The following is a 15,616-nucleotide window of genomic DNA, read 5'->3' on the forward strand; positions in this document are numbered from 1 at the left end:
AAGCTGATCAGTGGAAACCCAAAAGGGAACCAGCTGAATGTCCCTGTGTTGCACCAGCCAGCCTGTCCCGCATGGGTGTGTGGCGCCTTGCACCGTCCTGCCCCATGCCTTTGCACCCCTTTGCTCTGCTGCCCTCCGCTCCACTCCCATCTTTGCTGTCCCCTCCAGCTCCTTCCAGTCACTATTCAGTGTCCTTGCTCCTCTACCCACCCAGTCCCTGCCTTTGCCCATCTCCTGCCTACAAGTCTCTCTGCAGAGAGCTCAAAATCCTCAAGCCCCCCGCTGCCTTGGTGGGAAGGAAGCTGAGCAAGAAACCAGCCAGGCAGGAGTGCTCGGGGGGGTGAGACACACAGTGTGGCCTCCCTGATGAGTCTCTGCCAGGCAAGTGCACCCCAGAGCCCTGCACCTGCCCAACACCCCCAAATACTCCGTGGGGAGTGTCTCCCTGCCACTGCAGTGGGTTGCCACTGCCGCAGTGGGTCACTCCTCCAGCTCTGAGGTGAGCCAGGTGGGTTTTATGAGCCACTTTTGCAGAAAACATGTTTGAAATAGGACAAAAAAATGGCTGAAGTGGAGTCTGCCAGGGAAGCTCCCATCCCCTCAGGGTGAGCACGCAAATTCAGCACAAGGTCGTGTTGTGGAAAAGGCGGCCAGTTTGCTTCAGTGAGCACGGCTCTGCTGTGATGAAGCTGCACCAATAGCGTGCAGGGTCCCCTCTCCCCACTGTCATGTGCACTGTGACAAGATCCCTCTTGGTGACATTGCTGATCAGACCTATCTCCTCCCCATGGCAGCACGAACCAAATTCCCCCTGCACATTTCCTACCTGCTGCCTGCCCTCTCCCTCGGTCTGCCAGCTCTGTTACCATCCCTTTCCTTCCAACAGTGCCTGACGGGACACTACCAGGGCGTGCAGGTCCCCAGCCCCGGCCAGCCACCGTTGCTGTCACTCCTGTGGTCTTGGCTTGCTGGTTGTCCTACCGTGGTTTTACTTGGTGGGAGATGCCAAGACCTGCTGCTGCTCCAGCCAAGCAGTCCTGCGTGCTGCATCTCTGCGAGCCTCTGCTCCTCCCTCCTGAAATTTGACTTCATTTAGCATGTAGGCGGAGTGACTATTTTTGCACTGAACATTTGCATTTGTGAATATTCACATTTTCCAAGCAAAGGCCGATTCGTGCTTCGCAACAGGCAGGATCTCACCCACTAAGCTCGTGCACCAGTACAAAAACCTCCATGAAGGCTGCAATGGCGTGTGGTCCGCCTAGCTCTGCTCAGCTCCTCCTTTTGCTTTTACTCATCGTGAAGTGTCTTTGCAAGACAGTCTGTGAGCTGAGTGCCCGGTGGAAGAGCCAGCCATGGCAGCATCTCATGGCCCAGGCCAGGGTGTTGCCCCCAGCCCCCCCACACAGCAGGACCTCATCCAGCCCAAAAGTCTCCGTGTTTCCACAGGGAGAGCAGACAGCGGTTTGAGACACTGGAATTTGAACCTCTTTCTTCTTGAATGCTGGCCAGATTGAATGTCATTTAAAGCCTCGGGATAACTTATTAGTCAATTCTATTATCTCCTCTGTCAATATCACATAAACTCAGAGAAGTGAATGCAACCAAACAACCTTCAAGCCCCAGAGAGCTCCTGCCCAATGTACAGGCTCCACTAGGATCCTCCTGCCCCTCTGCAGGTCCCCCCGCACCCAGGGAGCACCCAGGAACCCCCGGCTGTCACTAGTGAGCAGGGCAGGAGCTAGTTCATGCATTTGCCTTGGCTGAAGAGCAGTGAGCCCAGCAGCCTGGCAGAGAAACGCTGCAGAAATCATCCAGCACTATGTAGGTCAACACTGGCAGCTGTGAAAAAGTAATGTACCGGGGAATGCGGGAGAGAGAGAGAGGGAGCTGCAGGTTTAACTGGAGAGGATGGATGGACAGACAGACACATCGATAGGCAGGGTAGTGTAGACATCATTAACCCTCCTGACGGGCACTCTTGATTTACACCACACGTATGAGGTACTAGACTAGAAACATGCATCAGTTACCTTATCAGAATATATAGACATGCGTGTTGTCAGACCAATGACAGGGATCCTGTAGAAGCCAGCTGTGTATGATACGGGTGTTGGTGTTAGGTGATCGTTGGGAGCAGGAGGGTGACTAACTAATATTGCATAGACCTGTAGGACAGGATACACGACACAAACATTATTTCACAGGAGCACATCAGCTATCGAGTGTGATTTTTCTTTTTTTTCCTTTTCTTTTCTGCAACGTTAAACAGCCCCACGTTAACACGATAACGGCATTCAAATAATGGGGAGCAGGAAAACAAGAACTGCACCAGGAAGCGAGGGGTGCTGTGCCGTGGCTCAGGCTGCAGCCTGCGCAGAGGTGATGGGTCTGCTCAGGGTTATATCTTAATGGAAATGCCGTGCCTAGCTGCTCCACTCGCTAAACTAATAACTTTCATGGATTACAGATTAAAGGGAAACATCTCCCTTACAGTCACACTGTGTAATGCGATTTCTTCAACCACACATTTAATACTCGGTTGTAATTCCCCTCTGAGGACTATTACAAACAAAGTGGTCAGCTGGGACTCTGAGCAGGAGAAGGAGCGCAGAGCCACGGAGCAAATCAGCCATCTGGCCCTGAGCACGCAGAGAAATGAGGAAGCCGGGGGCACGGCGGGGGGCAAGAGCCGGGATCTGCCGGCAGCACGCCGGGGCGATGGGGCACAGGGGATCTGGGTTATAGCGAAATGGTGAAGGAGGATTGGGGCAAGAGCCGGGATCTGCCGGCAGCATGCCGGGGCGATGGGGCACAGGGGATCTGGGTTATAGCGAAATGGTGAAGGAGGATTGGGGCAAGAGCCGGGATCTGCCGGCAGCACGCTGGGGCGATGGGGCACAGGGGATCTGGGTTATACCGAAATGGTGAAGGAGGATCTCGGCAAGATCCTGCTGTTATTACAGGGCTGGGATTTTGGTCTCCAGCAGGATCTTATTTTGTGTCAAATGGAGAGGAAGGAGCTGGGTAATCCCTGGGGGATCCTTTGTTACACTAATGCCCTTTCACAGCACAAGGAATGTCCCCAGCTGGTGACAGGTCTCCAGCTAGGGTAAATCAGTGCAAGGACTTTGATGTCTGGGAGGAAATAACACTTCTTCCTCCTCCAAGCATCTGCCTGAGCCCCAGGACGTGCTCTGCGCCTGGGCTGGAGGGATGGCTTGCAGGTCCTGGAGGGGAGGATGAAGCATGCCTGGGGAAGGGGACCTGGAGACTGGGGGGGTGGGAAGAAGGGAAGATCCTGCCTGGTGTTGAGTGGAAGGAGAGGGTGCAGACGGAGCTGGGGCAGGGACTGGAGACCCTATTATGGGAGGAGGGAGGAATTACGGGGGAAGGGGTTGGGGAGGTCACCTGGGGAGGCAGGAGGAGGGGAGTGCCCTGCACAGAGGTGCCCTGTGCCCTGCTGACATGAGGGGTGGGCAAGGACCTGCACCCAGCAGGGCTGAGGCATGTGCCGTGGGGCGGGACCAGGCACTGGGGGCAGAGGCTGGGGGCTGTGTGGGGGAGAGGGCTGCGCTGTGCCACACAGCAGCTGACCGACAGGAGCCATTTTGCATGCGCGGGCTCCCAGCCCCATCTCTGTCTCGCAGCCCCCTTCTTGGGCACAGCGGCAGCAAGCGAGGACCGAGGGTGGCTGTGCCCCATGCTGGGGCCGTGGGGCCGGGACAGCCCCTGTATGTTGAGACAATGTGGCCACCCCGAACGCCCTGACCCCCAGCACTCGCAATCCCCTCTGCACCCCGGCTTATCTGCCCTCCATGTCCCACTGCTCACGCAGGGACGTGCCAGCACCTGCAACCCTGCACCGGCCCAGGGCTTCATGGCGTTTGCAATGGGGACAAGGCTTAGAGGTCGCATGGACACAAGCATCCATCAGCCGAGTTGCTTAAATGGAGCCTCGACTTAGCGAGGGACCCGACTGAGCCTTCTCCCTGCCAGGCAGCGGGTATCTTTTACAGCCTGCGCTGCGCTTCCTGCCCGGCTCTGCCAGCATCCCCAGGGATGTCTCCAGCCATCCTCCATCTCCACATTGGGAAGCTGAGCTGGGAACGTGTCAGCTCTGCCCTGCTGTGCACCTCTGGCCCCTCCAGCTCCCTCCCCTCTCCCTGGCTTTGTGTGTGCCTGGGTGTGCATATGTGTGCGTGTGGGTGTGTGTTGGTGTGTGCGAGTCTCCGTGTGCGGGTTTGTACCTATGCATGAGTCCATGTATGCTTTTTGCATGTGCATGGGTGTGTTTGAGGTGGAGGTGGGTTTGTACCTGCCTGTCTGCCTACCTGATGGCCTCAAGTCGGGGGAATGGGACTGGTTAGCTGGGCTCAGCACCCAGAGCACATGCAGGAGAGATGGAGGGGCCGGGCCACAGGCTGCCCAGGGCACCCAGGCTGCACCCACCACAGCTGCAGATTCGGACTGCTCCCTTGTGTGCGCTGAGAGTGACCCATGTAGACAGGAGGGAGGAGCGTGCTGTGTTTGTGTGTGCAGGCATGCATGCACAGCGTGCACTGTGTGCGTGCCCACGGCTCTCTCGGTCTGTGCAGGTGTGTGCATGCGTGCACAGTGTGTGTGTGTGTGTGTATGCGCGCGCCCATGACTGTGTGTGTGTGCACGCTGTGTCTGCAGTCACTGTTGGCGTGTGCCTGTGTCTCCCGTGTGTGTGTGGCAGTGAGTGGGCTTGTGTGCCTGCTTCATGCACTGTGTGGTGTGGGGGGTGGCATGGTGCTGCGTGCAGTGGGGGTGTGTGCAGCTGTGGTGCACAGCCATGCAAGTGTACGACCTGTGTGTGTGTGTGCAGGGGTGTGTGTACTTGAAGCATTGTGTGTGTGTTTGTAGTGCACACAGTGGGTGTGTTTGTGTGGCACTATGTGCGTGTGTACCTGGTGCAGTGTGTGCTCATGTGTGCACATGGATGCGTGTATGCATGTGGCATACGTGTGTGCACCAGTGTGTTTGCACACTGGGATGAGTGTAGACATGCAGCGTTCTCTGTGCACGCCCGTGTTTGCACAGCGATGCATGTGTGCACATGGCATGTGTGTGTGCATGCAGCGCAGCCTGTGGGCATTCCCACAGGGGTATGCGAGCGTGCAGCATGTGTGCATGGCTGGCGCTCCCAATGCCCACATCTGCCCACAGCGTGGGGCTGCCCATGTGTGCACACAGCGTGCGCACATCAGCTCTATGTGTGCCCGTGTGCGCCATGGCGATGCCTGTCTGTGCGCGGTGTACGTGTGCACGCGTGTTGCTGTCTGCACGCGTGGTGTCGGGTGAGCACGGCCGCACACCCGCTCTCTCTTCGTGAGCCCGCCTGCGCCCCGGGGTGCGTGTGCGAGCCCGTGTGCGCCCCGGGATGTGTGCGGGTGCCCGTGCGTGCAGCCCGGCCGCGCTTACATAAAGGCTGCAATGCGGCCAGCGGCGCCCCGGGGCCCCGGGGCAGGACCCCGCTCGCCGCGGCTCTGCCCTCCCCGAGCCCCGGGGGGGCGGCCGGGGGGCGCCGCGGGGCCGGGGGCGCTGCGGCCGCGGGGGGGGCGGCGACTCGGCGCCCTCCGGGGACGGGGCAGGGGGTGCCCGGCGGCGGCGGCGGCGGCGGGGGAGTCGCCGGCCCGGGGTACCTGGCTGGAGATGAGGTCCTCGCAGACGGAGAGGGCCATCTGGATGGCGTTGGGCTTGTGCGTGACCGAGGTGGCGTTGAGCTGGAGCTTCCAGGTGCCGTGCCGCTTGTTGGCCTGGTTCACCGCCTCGCGGAAGATCTGCTCGTGCTTCTTGGTGCTCAGCACCGCGCCGATGTTGACGATCTTGGGGTCGCAGCCGGCGCGGGCGAAGGAGGAGGAGAAGAGCAGGGCGAGCAGCAGCAGCCGCATGGTGCTCATCCACGGGCGGCCCGGAGCCCGCCGGGCCCCCCCGCCCGCGCCCCGCCGCAGAGGGGCCGCCCGCCCCGCTCAGCGCGGCCCCATGCGGGGCCCGGCCCGGCGCGGCTCGGCGCGGCGCGGCGCGGGGCGCTCTCCCTGGTGCTGAACCGCCCGCGCCGCTCCGCGCCGCTCCGCCCGCCGCCGGCTCCTCCCGCCCCGCGCTGCCGCAGCGCCGGCCCCCGGCCCGCCCCCGGCCCCCGGCGGAGCACGGGCGGGACCCCCGCCGGCCCCGGGCGCTGCGGCAGAGCCCCGCCCGGAGCGCTGGGCGCTGCTGCGGGGACGGCTGTGCGCCCGCACCCCCCGGGCTCCTGCTGCCGCCCGTGCCGGACCCCGCGGGTACGCGGGGAGGGAGGCTGCGGGGCTGGGGTCTGGCTCCGCACCGCTCGGAAGTGTCGCTGGTGCAGGGGGCGCGGAGCTCGTCCGGGGCTGAGCCTCCGGCTGCAGCGGAGAGCGTCTCCTGGGGGTCTCAAGCCGTCCTTTCCACCTGCGCTGCCCGTGCGGGGTCTGGGTTTTCCCCTTGCTTTGGGAGCACACCAGATACTGGGCAAAGCGGGGTCTCCCCCAGGCATAATCACACCAGACTGGGGGTAAACCAGGGTCTTCAGGATTTGTTCTCCACAACAAATATTCCCAGTTATGCAGCATCTCTGAACAACACGCTTCTCCTCCCCTAGCTGGAGAGAGTTGCCTGTGACATGAAAATCCTCAGGGCCTGTGTTGACTCTAGAGCTGGAGAACCCTTCCTTGACCAACACACCTCTTGGGCAGAGATGTTAAGTAGACACTCATCCTGGTTCCTTGGCTTCACCCTGTCCCTCCAGACAGAGCCACCACTCTTCCAGACATTAGCTCACAGGTCAAACGGCCATTTTCCTCCATTAAATTCACCACATTACTCTGGGGTATGACCTTAATTTTTGTCTGCTGAGGAGATTTCTTGGGGTTCTCTTTATCTACCTGCCCCTGGGATACCGTTAGCCTCCCCAAAGGAAATGGAGGCACAGCAGCTAGTGGCCAACATCTGGACGACAGTCCAGCTCCACAGCTGAAAGGGATTGGACCTGTTTCTCCCATTCCAGGGCTGGAGGGGTGAGGTGGCCAGAACAGCACATTGCTCCCCAGAGCTGCCACTTTGGCCTTTTTGGAAAAAACAAAGGGGTTGCAGATAGCGGCAGGGTGTTGCTTTGTAACTGCATGGGACAAATGCCATCAGCCAGCCCACTGTATGCCAGCCAAGAAGAGAGCAGGGTGAGCACTGCAGAAGAAAAATCACCAGCGATGTCTTTACGTCAGCCATTTCTAGGGTATTGCTGCAGCCCACCTCTGTGCTTGCTTGCAACGTGAGCTGAAGGAGAAATTTTTTTCCCCCAACGCAAATTTTCTCACTGGCATCTCTGAAGTGCAAGTTGCCATGGAAACCATTTTGCCTGTGTCCCACGTTGCCCACATGCACACGGAAAAAGCTGCGGAAGCAAAATGGCCGTTGTATAATGCCGCAGGATCTCAGCATACAGGGGGCTTGCATGCTACGCATCACCCTTCCAGCTGTGAGACCCTCTCAGGGAAGCTGCGGACAATTGCTTGGGGAAGCAATGAAACCCATGGAGGTTATGACACGCCCTGTGAGAGAAGGAAAATGGCCCCACCTCGCCTTAACTCTTGCAGTGCTTTGCGTGGAGCTCCACACCAATCCTGCTGTGCTCTCAGCACAGACTTCCTGGCACACTTTAGTTTTTTTCAGTGCCACTGTGTCATTCCTACTCTTCCACACATGGAGATGAGGGTCTTGTGGTACTTATGTGGTGTGGCTCTGTCTGCCCCGAGGGGCCCGAGTGCTGTCTTGGAGGGACAAAGGGTGCAAGTTGAAAAGAGTTGCATCTATATCCTTAGACTGCACACTTTTGACTTCATCCCATCCTCTGCCTACCAGGTACATTTGCAGCAGGTTTTTTGGGAAGAAACTGATTTGGAGTGGGCTATACAGACCCGGACCCTGGTGGGTGTGATGGCAGTAGAATAATACAGGCAAGACCTGGCCACAGCAGGGGACTTAGCAGAGAAGATGAAAGAAAAAGGCAGGCTTTGAAACATTATTTGGCTTGCCCATGTTGGAGTGCAAAAGGTCTTTCCTCATTATAGGTCTTTCCGAACCTTAGTGATTCTGTGATTCTGTGATTATCTGGAGTTCCCTGTAGGGAGAAAAAAGAGTACAGTTACCGAGCCCTTTCTGTGTTGCCCATGGGTCTTGGATGATCATACTCAGGAGTCGGGGTCTTCCCTCTGGGTCTCCATTCGTTTTTTGTCTCCAGAGACTCTTGTTCCTGGCACCGTTGCAGAGATCTGAGAAACGCCTTCTTCCCTTGCAGGCCATACCTCCCACCGGGCCGGGTTGTCCTGGCATCAGGAACAGCCCAGATCACAACCTCCAGCAGCCAGGCTCAGCCAGCACAGACGTTGTCACTGCATGATTTCCACTCTCGCTGTGTCCTCAGGCTCTTTGATCATCTGAAGGCAATGGGTGCATGCAGGGTTTGCCCAGGGTGGAAGCTGTGTAAATAGCAGGTACAACTGCATCCACCAGCTGATCCTTGTGAGGACTCTGTAGCGAGCAAAGGTCTTTGCTTTTCCTGTCGCTGCCTCCTGGCATATCATGGCAACCTTCTAAGCCATGGCTTGGCTCAAGAACTTAACATAGTTGCCTGTTAGCAATTAGCATGTGCGTAGTGTGATCCTGCTCTGTATGTCTGGCACCTTCTGGATGCAGGGGAGTTGGACAAGAGCATGGGACTGATGTTTGTGTGGTGTCCCATTGCCTGCGAATGGTGTAATTCCTCCAGCGGCTGGAGTAAGTCAGCATAAAACCTTGAGAGTTCAGGGGAGCAGCACTGAACCCATCTAGAAATGTCATCTGCCTTGGGGTAAGGCATCAGTCCCGGTGGTGGAAAAAATAACACGGAATTTCATAAAAGAGGAAATCAAGCACTAGGAATACGTGATTTGTGCCAGTCATCATGGAGCTGCCAAACAAACTAAATTCTTCTTTTAAGAAAGTTAAAATTTAATTGATAGCAGTAACCACACAACTATAACACAGGCTGTGGGAATGCATTTTACATACAGCTGCAAGATGTAACAGTGGTTAATCTAAGGTATAAAACTAAGTAAAGGACATACTGAGTGGCCATGGCAGATCTCTTAAGAACAGTTGTTAGTGAAGAACTGCAATGGGATGGAGGTATTCCTACAGGTATGAAAGGATTTGAGATGTGGTTGGTACTTCAGGATTTCTGCCATTGCTCTGGAAGCAATCACTGATGATAAAATCTGTGAAATAGCAAATAATGATGCCAAATAATTTGGATTGTTTGATAAACAAAGTACTGAAACATATTTTAAGACAGTCAGTGCAAAGCCATGTAAGTAGAAGCAAATATTATTGGTCCTGCCCTTAGGACAGGACTGCAGATGCAGTGGAAACACTGACTGGAAAGGTGGTCTCTAATATTGACCAGGGGGTCAGAGATCATGGATTTCAAAACAAAATGGAGACAATGTTGTCCTTGGATGTGCCCCTGATGGGTCAGAGCAGCAGCCAGCAATGGCTTGAGCCTCTGGAGGAAGCACTGGGGAAACCTGGATGGGAAAGCTGCCCACAGATCTGGGGATCACATTCTTTACAAAGAGGCTGAAAAAATGGAGAAAAGGACCCCTGAGAATATTTGGAGAAAAACTCCTCGTAAGCTGCTACAGAAGAGGTGAGAGTGGATGAAGTCAGAGCGTGCTGCCTGCAGTACCAGGCATTGCCTACCAGGAGCAATGACAGACGGCTGCCTCTGCACGGATGCTTTCCCCAGGGGCTCCGAGCACTGGAGAAGCTGTTTCCAGAGTCGCTGCCTCAGTGCAAGCCAACTCCAGCACGGCTGGGGTAGGCAGGGTGGTGAATTTGGAAGAAAGCAACCCTCCCCTCCTCGCACAGTCTCCATGCTGTGGCCAGAGCCTCCTGCCCAGCTTCATCACGTCTCCTGTTCCTATTGCTCGGGCATCTGGGCACCCCTTTGGGGACTCCCATGCCCTGGGTACCCTGCAAGCAGAGGAATCCTGCCCTTGGTGGGTGGCTCTCCGCCGCATGACCAACACAAGGGTGGCCTGGGATGGGGACAGAGAACAGCACTAAGCCCCAGTGTGAGGTCGAGGCAGGCAGCGGGTGGTGGCGGACAGCAGGCAGGGATGATGAACAAGGAAGGGGTGCAGGGACCGCCTGCAGCTCCTCACCACCTGTCTGGAGGCTGGTGCAGTGTGTTCCCCACTTGTCAGTCCACCTGGGGATGCGATTTGTGTGAGCAGCTGGGACGCAGCAGGAGGACGCCCTTGTCTGCCATCCAGCCAGACCGACAGGCAACGGTTGGTGACTGCAGAGAGTAGGGTGCCCAAAGGCATTATTTCTATGGTGGGGGAGCTGCAGGGAGCAATGGGGTGGAGACCAAGGTGAAAGTGTCTGAGCAGCCATTTGGCCTCAGCTGTTGCTCTCATACGTTCTGGCCCTGCCTCCGCCTCTTTTCCAGAGGATACCCAGGACAGACTGCGGTCCCTAAGCAGGTCTTGTGCTTGCCCTAAATGCTTTTCCAGCTGAAAGGGACTCAGTCCAGCCAACTCTGCAATTCAGATCTGGCTGGTGGAGTCACCAGGCAGCACAGCTCCCTGCTCCAACACTGATGCTGCACAGAGCTGCCCTGCTATGGGCATCCGTGTTGTCTTTGCTCAGCTCTCCCCACCCAGCACGAGATCTAGGGCTCCAAGGGCCTTTGCCACCCTCCCGATCACAGTATGTGTCACCTCTGGAGTCCCTGTCATCACAGAAAGAAGCTGCAGCAGCATTCTATGCCAAGTGATGAGAATTGAAGTATCTCTCCCCCTCCACTGTCAGGTTACTGCATCACCCATGCACAGGAGCATTTCCACCATCGACCAGTGCTTTGCATTCATCCAAGGCAGCTGGGCATTCATGGGGCTGGGGGGAGCTAAAACAAGATGCAAGCAGTTAGTCTGGCTTTTGGATACCAAGAGGCTCCTGAGCAGCAGGGAGATATTCACGTCACTGGTAAGAGGATGGGACATGGAACATAAATGGCCAAAGGCAAAGATGGTGAGAAACACAAGAATAGCTTCTGTGAAATCAGAAGGAACTGAATGCACAGAAACACACCGTCAGATGTGCAGTAGGAGTGGGTGGGAATTTCCACTGGAATAATTTTCTAAGGGAAAACCAGCATTCACATATTTGAAATGTTCTGCAGGGAAACTTTCATTTTGAATAAATTCCAATTTTCTGCTGGAAAACCAGCCAAGAGGTGGCTGGGCTTCAGCTGCCTGCACATCGTGTCCCAGGAGATGGGAAAACTTGTCCTCAGGGACTTCGAGCCCCTTGGGGCTGCTGCATAGCAGAGGCTGGAAAGGAGCTCAGAGAGATCAGTCACTGCTTGGGGCCTTCCTGCACATCACCTTGGAGGACGCTGGAGCCTGGATGTAGGTAATGCGGTGATGCAGTCACCGGTGCAGAGTGGCTGGAGATAGACCACGCTGCGGAACATCAGCCTGCCTGCAGCCCTTCGTGCTCCCCAACATGCACAGCCCACCGCGCTGGAGGTCAGGCCAACAGCTTGGGTGTCCATGGGAAAGCTTGCTGTTGGGATGTGGCTGCCTTGCTTTGCAAGGTAGAGCTGACATCCAGGGCTGTCACATTCACTTCCCTTGTCTCCAGGGACTCTCTGGGGACACTGGGACACCAGAGGCTGCTGTTGCACCAATAACCTGCAGCCCTGCTCATTGCAAGATGGGGTGGGTCATGCCCGTGCAGCACCTTGGTCAAGCAGAAATGGTCCCACCATTTGAAGAGGCTGGAGGCATGCTGGAGGAGCTAAATTCCCTGGGAAAGGGGACATATGAGCTTCTCCAGGTGGGTGTGTCTCCCCAGTAGAGTCCAGGTGGTTACAGGCTTCATTGGTAGACAGAGGTGCCCTATCAACTGACGAGTGAGACCTGTGGGCATGCCCAACCTCTTTGGTTGGCTGAAAAGAGGGAAGGAAAAGGGTGTCAATGACAAATGAGGCACTCTGGAACTTGTAACCCTTCCAGAGACAGGAGTCCTCAAAGACAAGACATTGTCTTCACAGTGATGGGTGCAGAAAAGTGCAAGAGTTCCCACCTCTGAAACCTGCCTTTGGGAGGTGACAGCAAACATCTCATCAGCTGAACCCCTTTGTGTGCATCCCCAAGCCTCCTCTCCCCCTCCCAGGAGCCCGCCACAGTGCTCAGAGCTCCCCTGACATCCTGGGACTCAGCTCTGCGCTGGCCCAGCCAGACGTGGAGCTCCCTCCTGTAGTGAGCAGTGTCTAGGACACTTCAGTACTCTCAGTACTTCATGCTCCTGCTGGGAAATTTTCATGTCTTTGTGAACGTTTAACTAGCTCCAGGGGCTCCCCAGCCTGTGCAGCTCCCATGTGAATGCTCCCAACTTTGCGAGAACAGAAAAATTAGAGGGCTGCTTTCCAACCTGCCAGATGTGGCTTTCAAAGAAACCAAACGTGATAAATGAGAGGCATACGGCCTCAGGAGTAGCTTTGGAGGATGCTGAGCAAGTCAGACAAAGCCAGAGCTGGCCCAGTTGTGTCAATATGGCATGTAGGGGCAGGAGCTGAGTGGCACCAGACTTTCTGCTGCCCTTGACGTACCTCACCCCATGAACCAGCTGGCAGGCTGGAGCGTGGAACCTGGGTGCGCTCCAACGCGCACCAGAACAGATAATTGGTGGGTTAGGGCTCAAACGCAAAATCCGGAGCACAGGAATGTGACAGCAAACCTGCCCCCTCAAGAGCTGTGCCCTCCTGTCATGTGTGATTGATATTTGCTAGAAGATCAAAACCTTGTTGCCAAGGACAGATAGAAAGATTGATTGCACAAGTTTTATCATGAAACCAGCCTAAAAACAAATAAAAACATGATGAGACAAGGCTAAACAGCACTGGTTTTGAAGAAAACACTGTTTTTATCTCATCTCCTTCCCTGAAGGTATCTATAATGTACTTGCAAGTCAGCGCATCTGGAAAGCGAGACACACAGGCTCAAGGTGGGCTTCCTGGAAAGACGAAGACACAGGTAGAGTTATCTATCTGGTGAAAAATGTCATTGAGAGTCTTTGCGGCCAACAACCCAGTTCTCCAAGGCTTCATCCTCCTCCTGCAATCCTGTGAATTGCCCTTTACTTCCCATTTGAGTCTCCACTTAAGTCCCAGCCCTGATCTAATGCAGAGATGCGCTAGAAAGTCCCAGCCAGTCTAAGGATTTCTAATATTAGCTAAACACCATGTTTCTCCTTTACTTGTTTTTCTATAGAGTTAAACTTCGTGTTGTCAACCTCTTGAAGCAGATGAATCCTCCCTACCATGGCCACTGCTTCTGTATGTCTCAAACCTGGGGAGTGAAGCATTTCAGCCTTAGGCGGTTAGTTAGTTCAGCAAACTCGGAAGTGTTTGAAATTGGGGTTTTGTACATGGTGAAAGGCATTCAGCATCTGTAACCATAGGCACTACTTCAAACCCCACACAAATGCTTTAGTATAGCTAAGGTTGCTATGTACCAGTCAAAAGACTCAGTATATCCTAAAAATAAATACAGAGATAGTAATAACCCACAGAAGCCAGTTACCTCACCAGTGCTTAATTATACTCAGCTTACATAATTTACAGAAACATTTACTGTTTCTTGGACTCAAATGTCCTAGCTTCCTCCTTTTCTGTCTCCCAGCTGCCTTGGGACAGTCCCCTGCAGGTCATTGCCCAGCTTTGCCTGCAAAGTTAAGATCGAGAAGGAAATCTCTGCATTGAACTTGATTTTCCCTTCTCGCACAGCGTGTGCTTCATCCCAATACTGCCCATCCCCAGCACCCTTGAGCCAGGCACCCCAGAAAGCAGGAGGACACAAGGTAGAGCCACACGCCCTGCGTGTGTGTGTAGGTTCTGCATTACTCAACAAGATCACGGGTGCTCCTGTCATCACCCCACTCAGAATCTCCCAGCGCCGTGTCCTGGGCCCACGATATCCATCCGTAAATGCCTCTTGCACTCAGTCTCTAACACCCAGGGCTTCTGGGCAGCCTTCACACACTGAAGGCTGTTTCACTTCTGTTCCCTGCCCCAACCTATGCCCAGGGAAGCAGAGGTTTCCACAGTGGCACACCAGACGTATCCTGAATAACCCTTGATGCTTCATCAGTGGTGGTGAATGCTTCATCAGGGGATGCACCCCTGTGTGTCCCACCAGGGATGCTGTGGGTGCCCTGGCCCTCCTGTTTGCACCTGTAAGATGTCTTGGAAGAAAGGTGTTTAAGATGTCTGGGGAAGAAGAGCAGAGCAACGTGTTCATAAAGGCTCTGGCCAGCCGGTTCTTGGACTGAGCCCTTCCGTGCCACGGAGGTAGCTATTGCTGCTGGGTTTATGCAGCAACACTCTGGGGCTCCCCGTGTCTCCTGTTGTCCTTTTGTTTTCTGATTTCCCTTTTGCTTGACCCAGTTCTGCCCACTCATAAATTCCTTCAAACTTGGAAAAGGGGTCAAATATGAGCTTAAAAGGAAAGTGCTAGACTGAGACAAAGTCCCACCTAGTTCAGTGACTAGTACTGGATGGGTAAAGTCACCCTCCGACTTTCAAGGCTTCAAGTCTACTCTATTCATGCCACTCCCTGCTTCTGCTCACTCTCCTCTTTTGTCTGTATCTCCTGGTTTACTCCATGCGAATTGAGGTGGCCACTATTACACGCACCTTGCAGTAGACCAAACGTGTGCAGATGTTTTTTTGCTCTGTTCCCAACTACATTCCTAATTATTCTTGAAGGAGGGCTATTACGCCTGAAAGCTTGTCAACTTTTTTCCAGCTGTATCAGCTCATCTAATAGAAAATATTATTGTCCTCTGTGGACCTTGCTTCTTTTATACGCTTAGATCATCATGCCTACAAAAGCATTAATACTAATTATTCCTAACATTGCATTTGTCTTTTTGAGCAGCGTGGACCAGTGAGCAGATGTATTCACAGACCAAGTCAAGTAACACTCAGATCTCTTTCTAAGTGCCAATTACCAGCTAACCCTCTCCTGTGGGTCTTCACCACGTGCATTACATTTCACTGGCAGGCAGTGCTGTTTGCCTGCCAGTCACCGAGAGATTTGTAAGGCTTCTTTTGCAATAGTTCACAGTCAACTTTACATTTTACCATAGTAAATAATTTAGAATCATCTTAATCAGATGATTTAGACATCTGTTTATCGCGTTTCCCAGGTTCTGCGGAAATAAATGCATACTACTCTCTGTTGTAAGAGCTGAGCATCTATTCCTTTTCCTTGGTTCCTATCTTCTCTCCAATTCCAAAAGCAGAGTGCGTCCTCCCTGCTATTCCAGGATTATTTAAGGACCAACATACCTTAGAGGAAGTGTCTTGAAAAGCCAGGTGAACAAAGTATGAACTTGTTCGCCTGTTTGCTGATTCCTCAGCTCTGTTTGTGAGATGTGACTTCTCTGGGCAAGCGGGGTGCTGACTCTTTCCCAGCAGAGCACCTTCATTCCTGTGTCTCTCAGCCCCTTCACTGCAGCATCTAATGGA

The 15,616-nt window shown here is 54.6% G+C and overlaps 1 protein-coding gene across 5 annotated transcripts in view; it reads right to left on the reverse strand.

The window, feature by feature from the left end:
- Nucleotides 1-5,927, reverse strand: part of GRIN1 (glutamate ionotropic receptor NMDA type subunit 1) — a 38,707-nt gene extending 32,780 nt beyond the window's left edge. For all 5 annotated transcript variants that reach the window (XM_059828761.1, XM_059828759.1, XM_059828760.1 and 2 more), the window contains exons 1-2: nt 5,670-5,927; nt 2,034-2,168 (exon numbers count right to left, since the gene is read on the reverse strand). In XM_059828761.1, coding sequence (XP_059684744.1) covers nt 2,034-2,168; nt 5,670-5,927 — 393 coding nt within the window. The remainder of the gene's footprint in view (nt 1-2,033; nt 2,169-5,669) is intronic.
- Nucleotides 5,928-15,616: the final 9,689 nt, after the last annotated feature.

The sequence above is a fragment of the Gavia stellata genome, chromosome 24 (genome assembly GCF_030936135.1).
Source record: "Gavia stellata isolate bGavSte3 chromosome 24, bGavSte3.hap2, whole genome shotgun sequence".
Classification (NCBI taxonomy): Eukaryota; Metazoa; Chordata; class Aves; order Gaviiformes; family Gaviidae; genus Gavia; species Gavia stellata.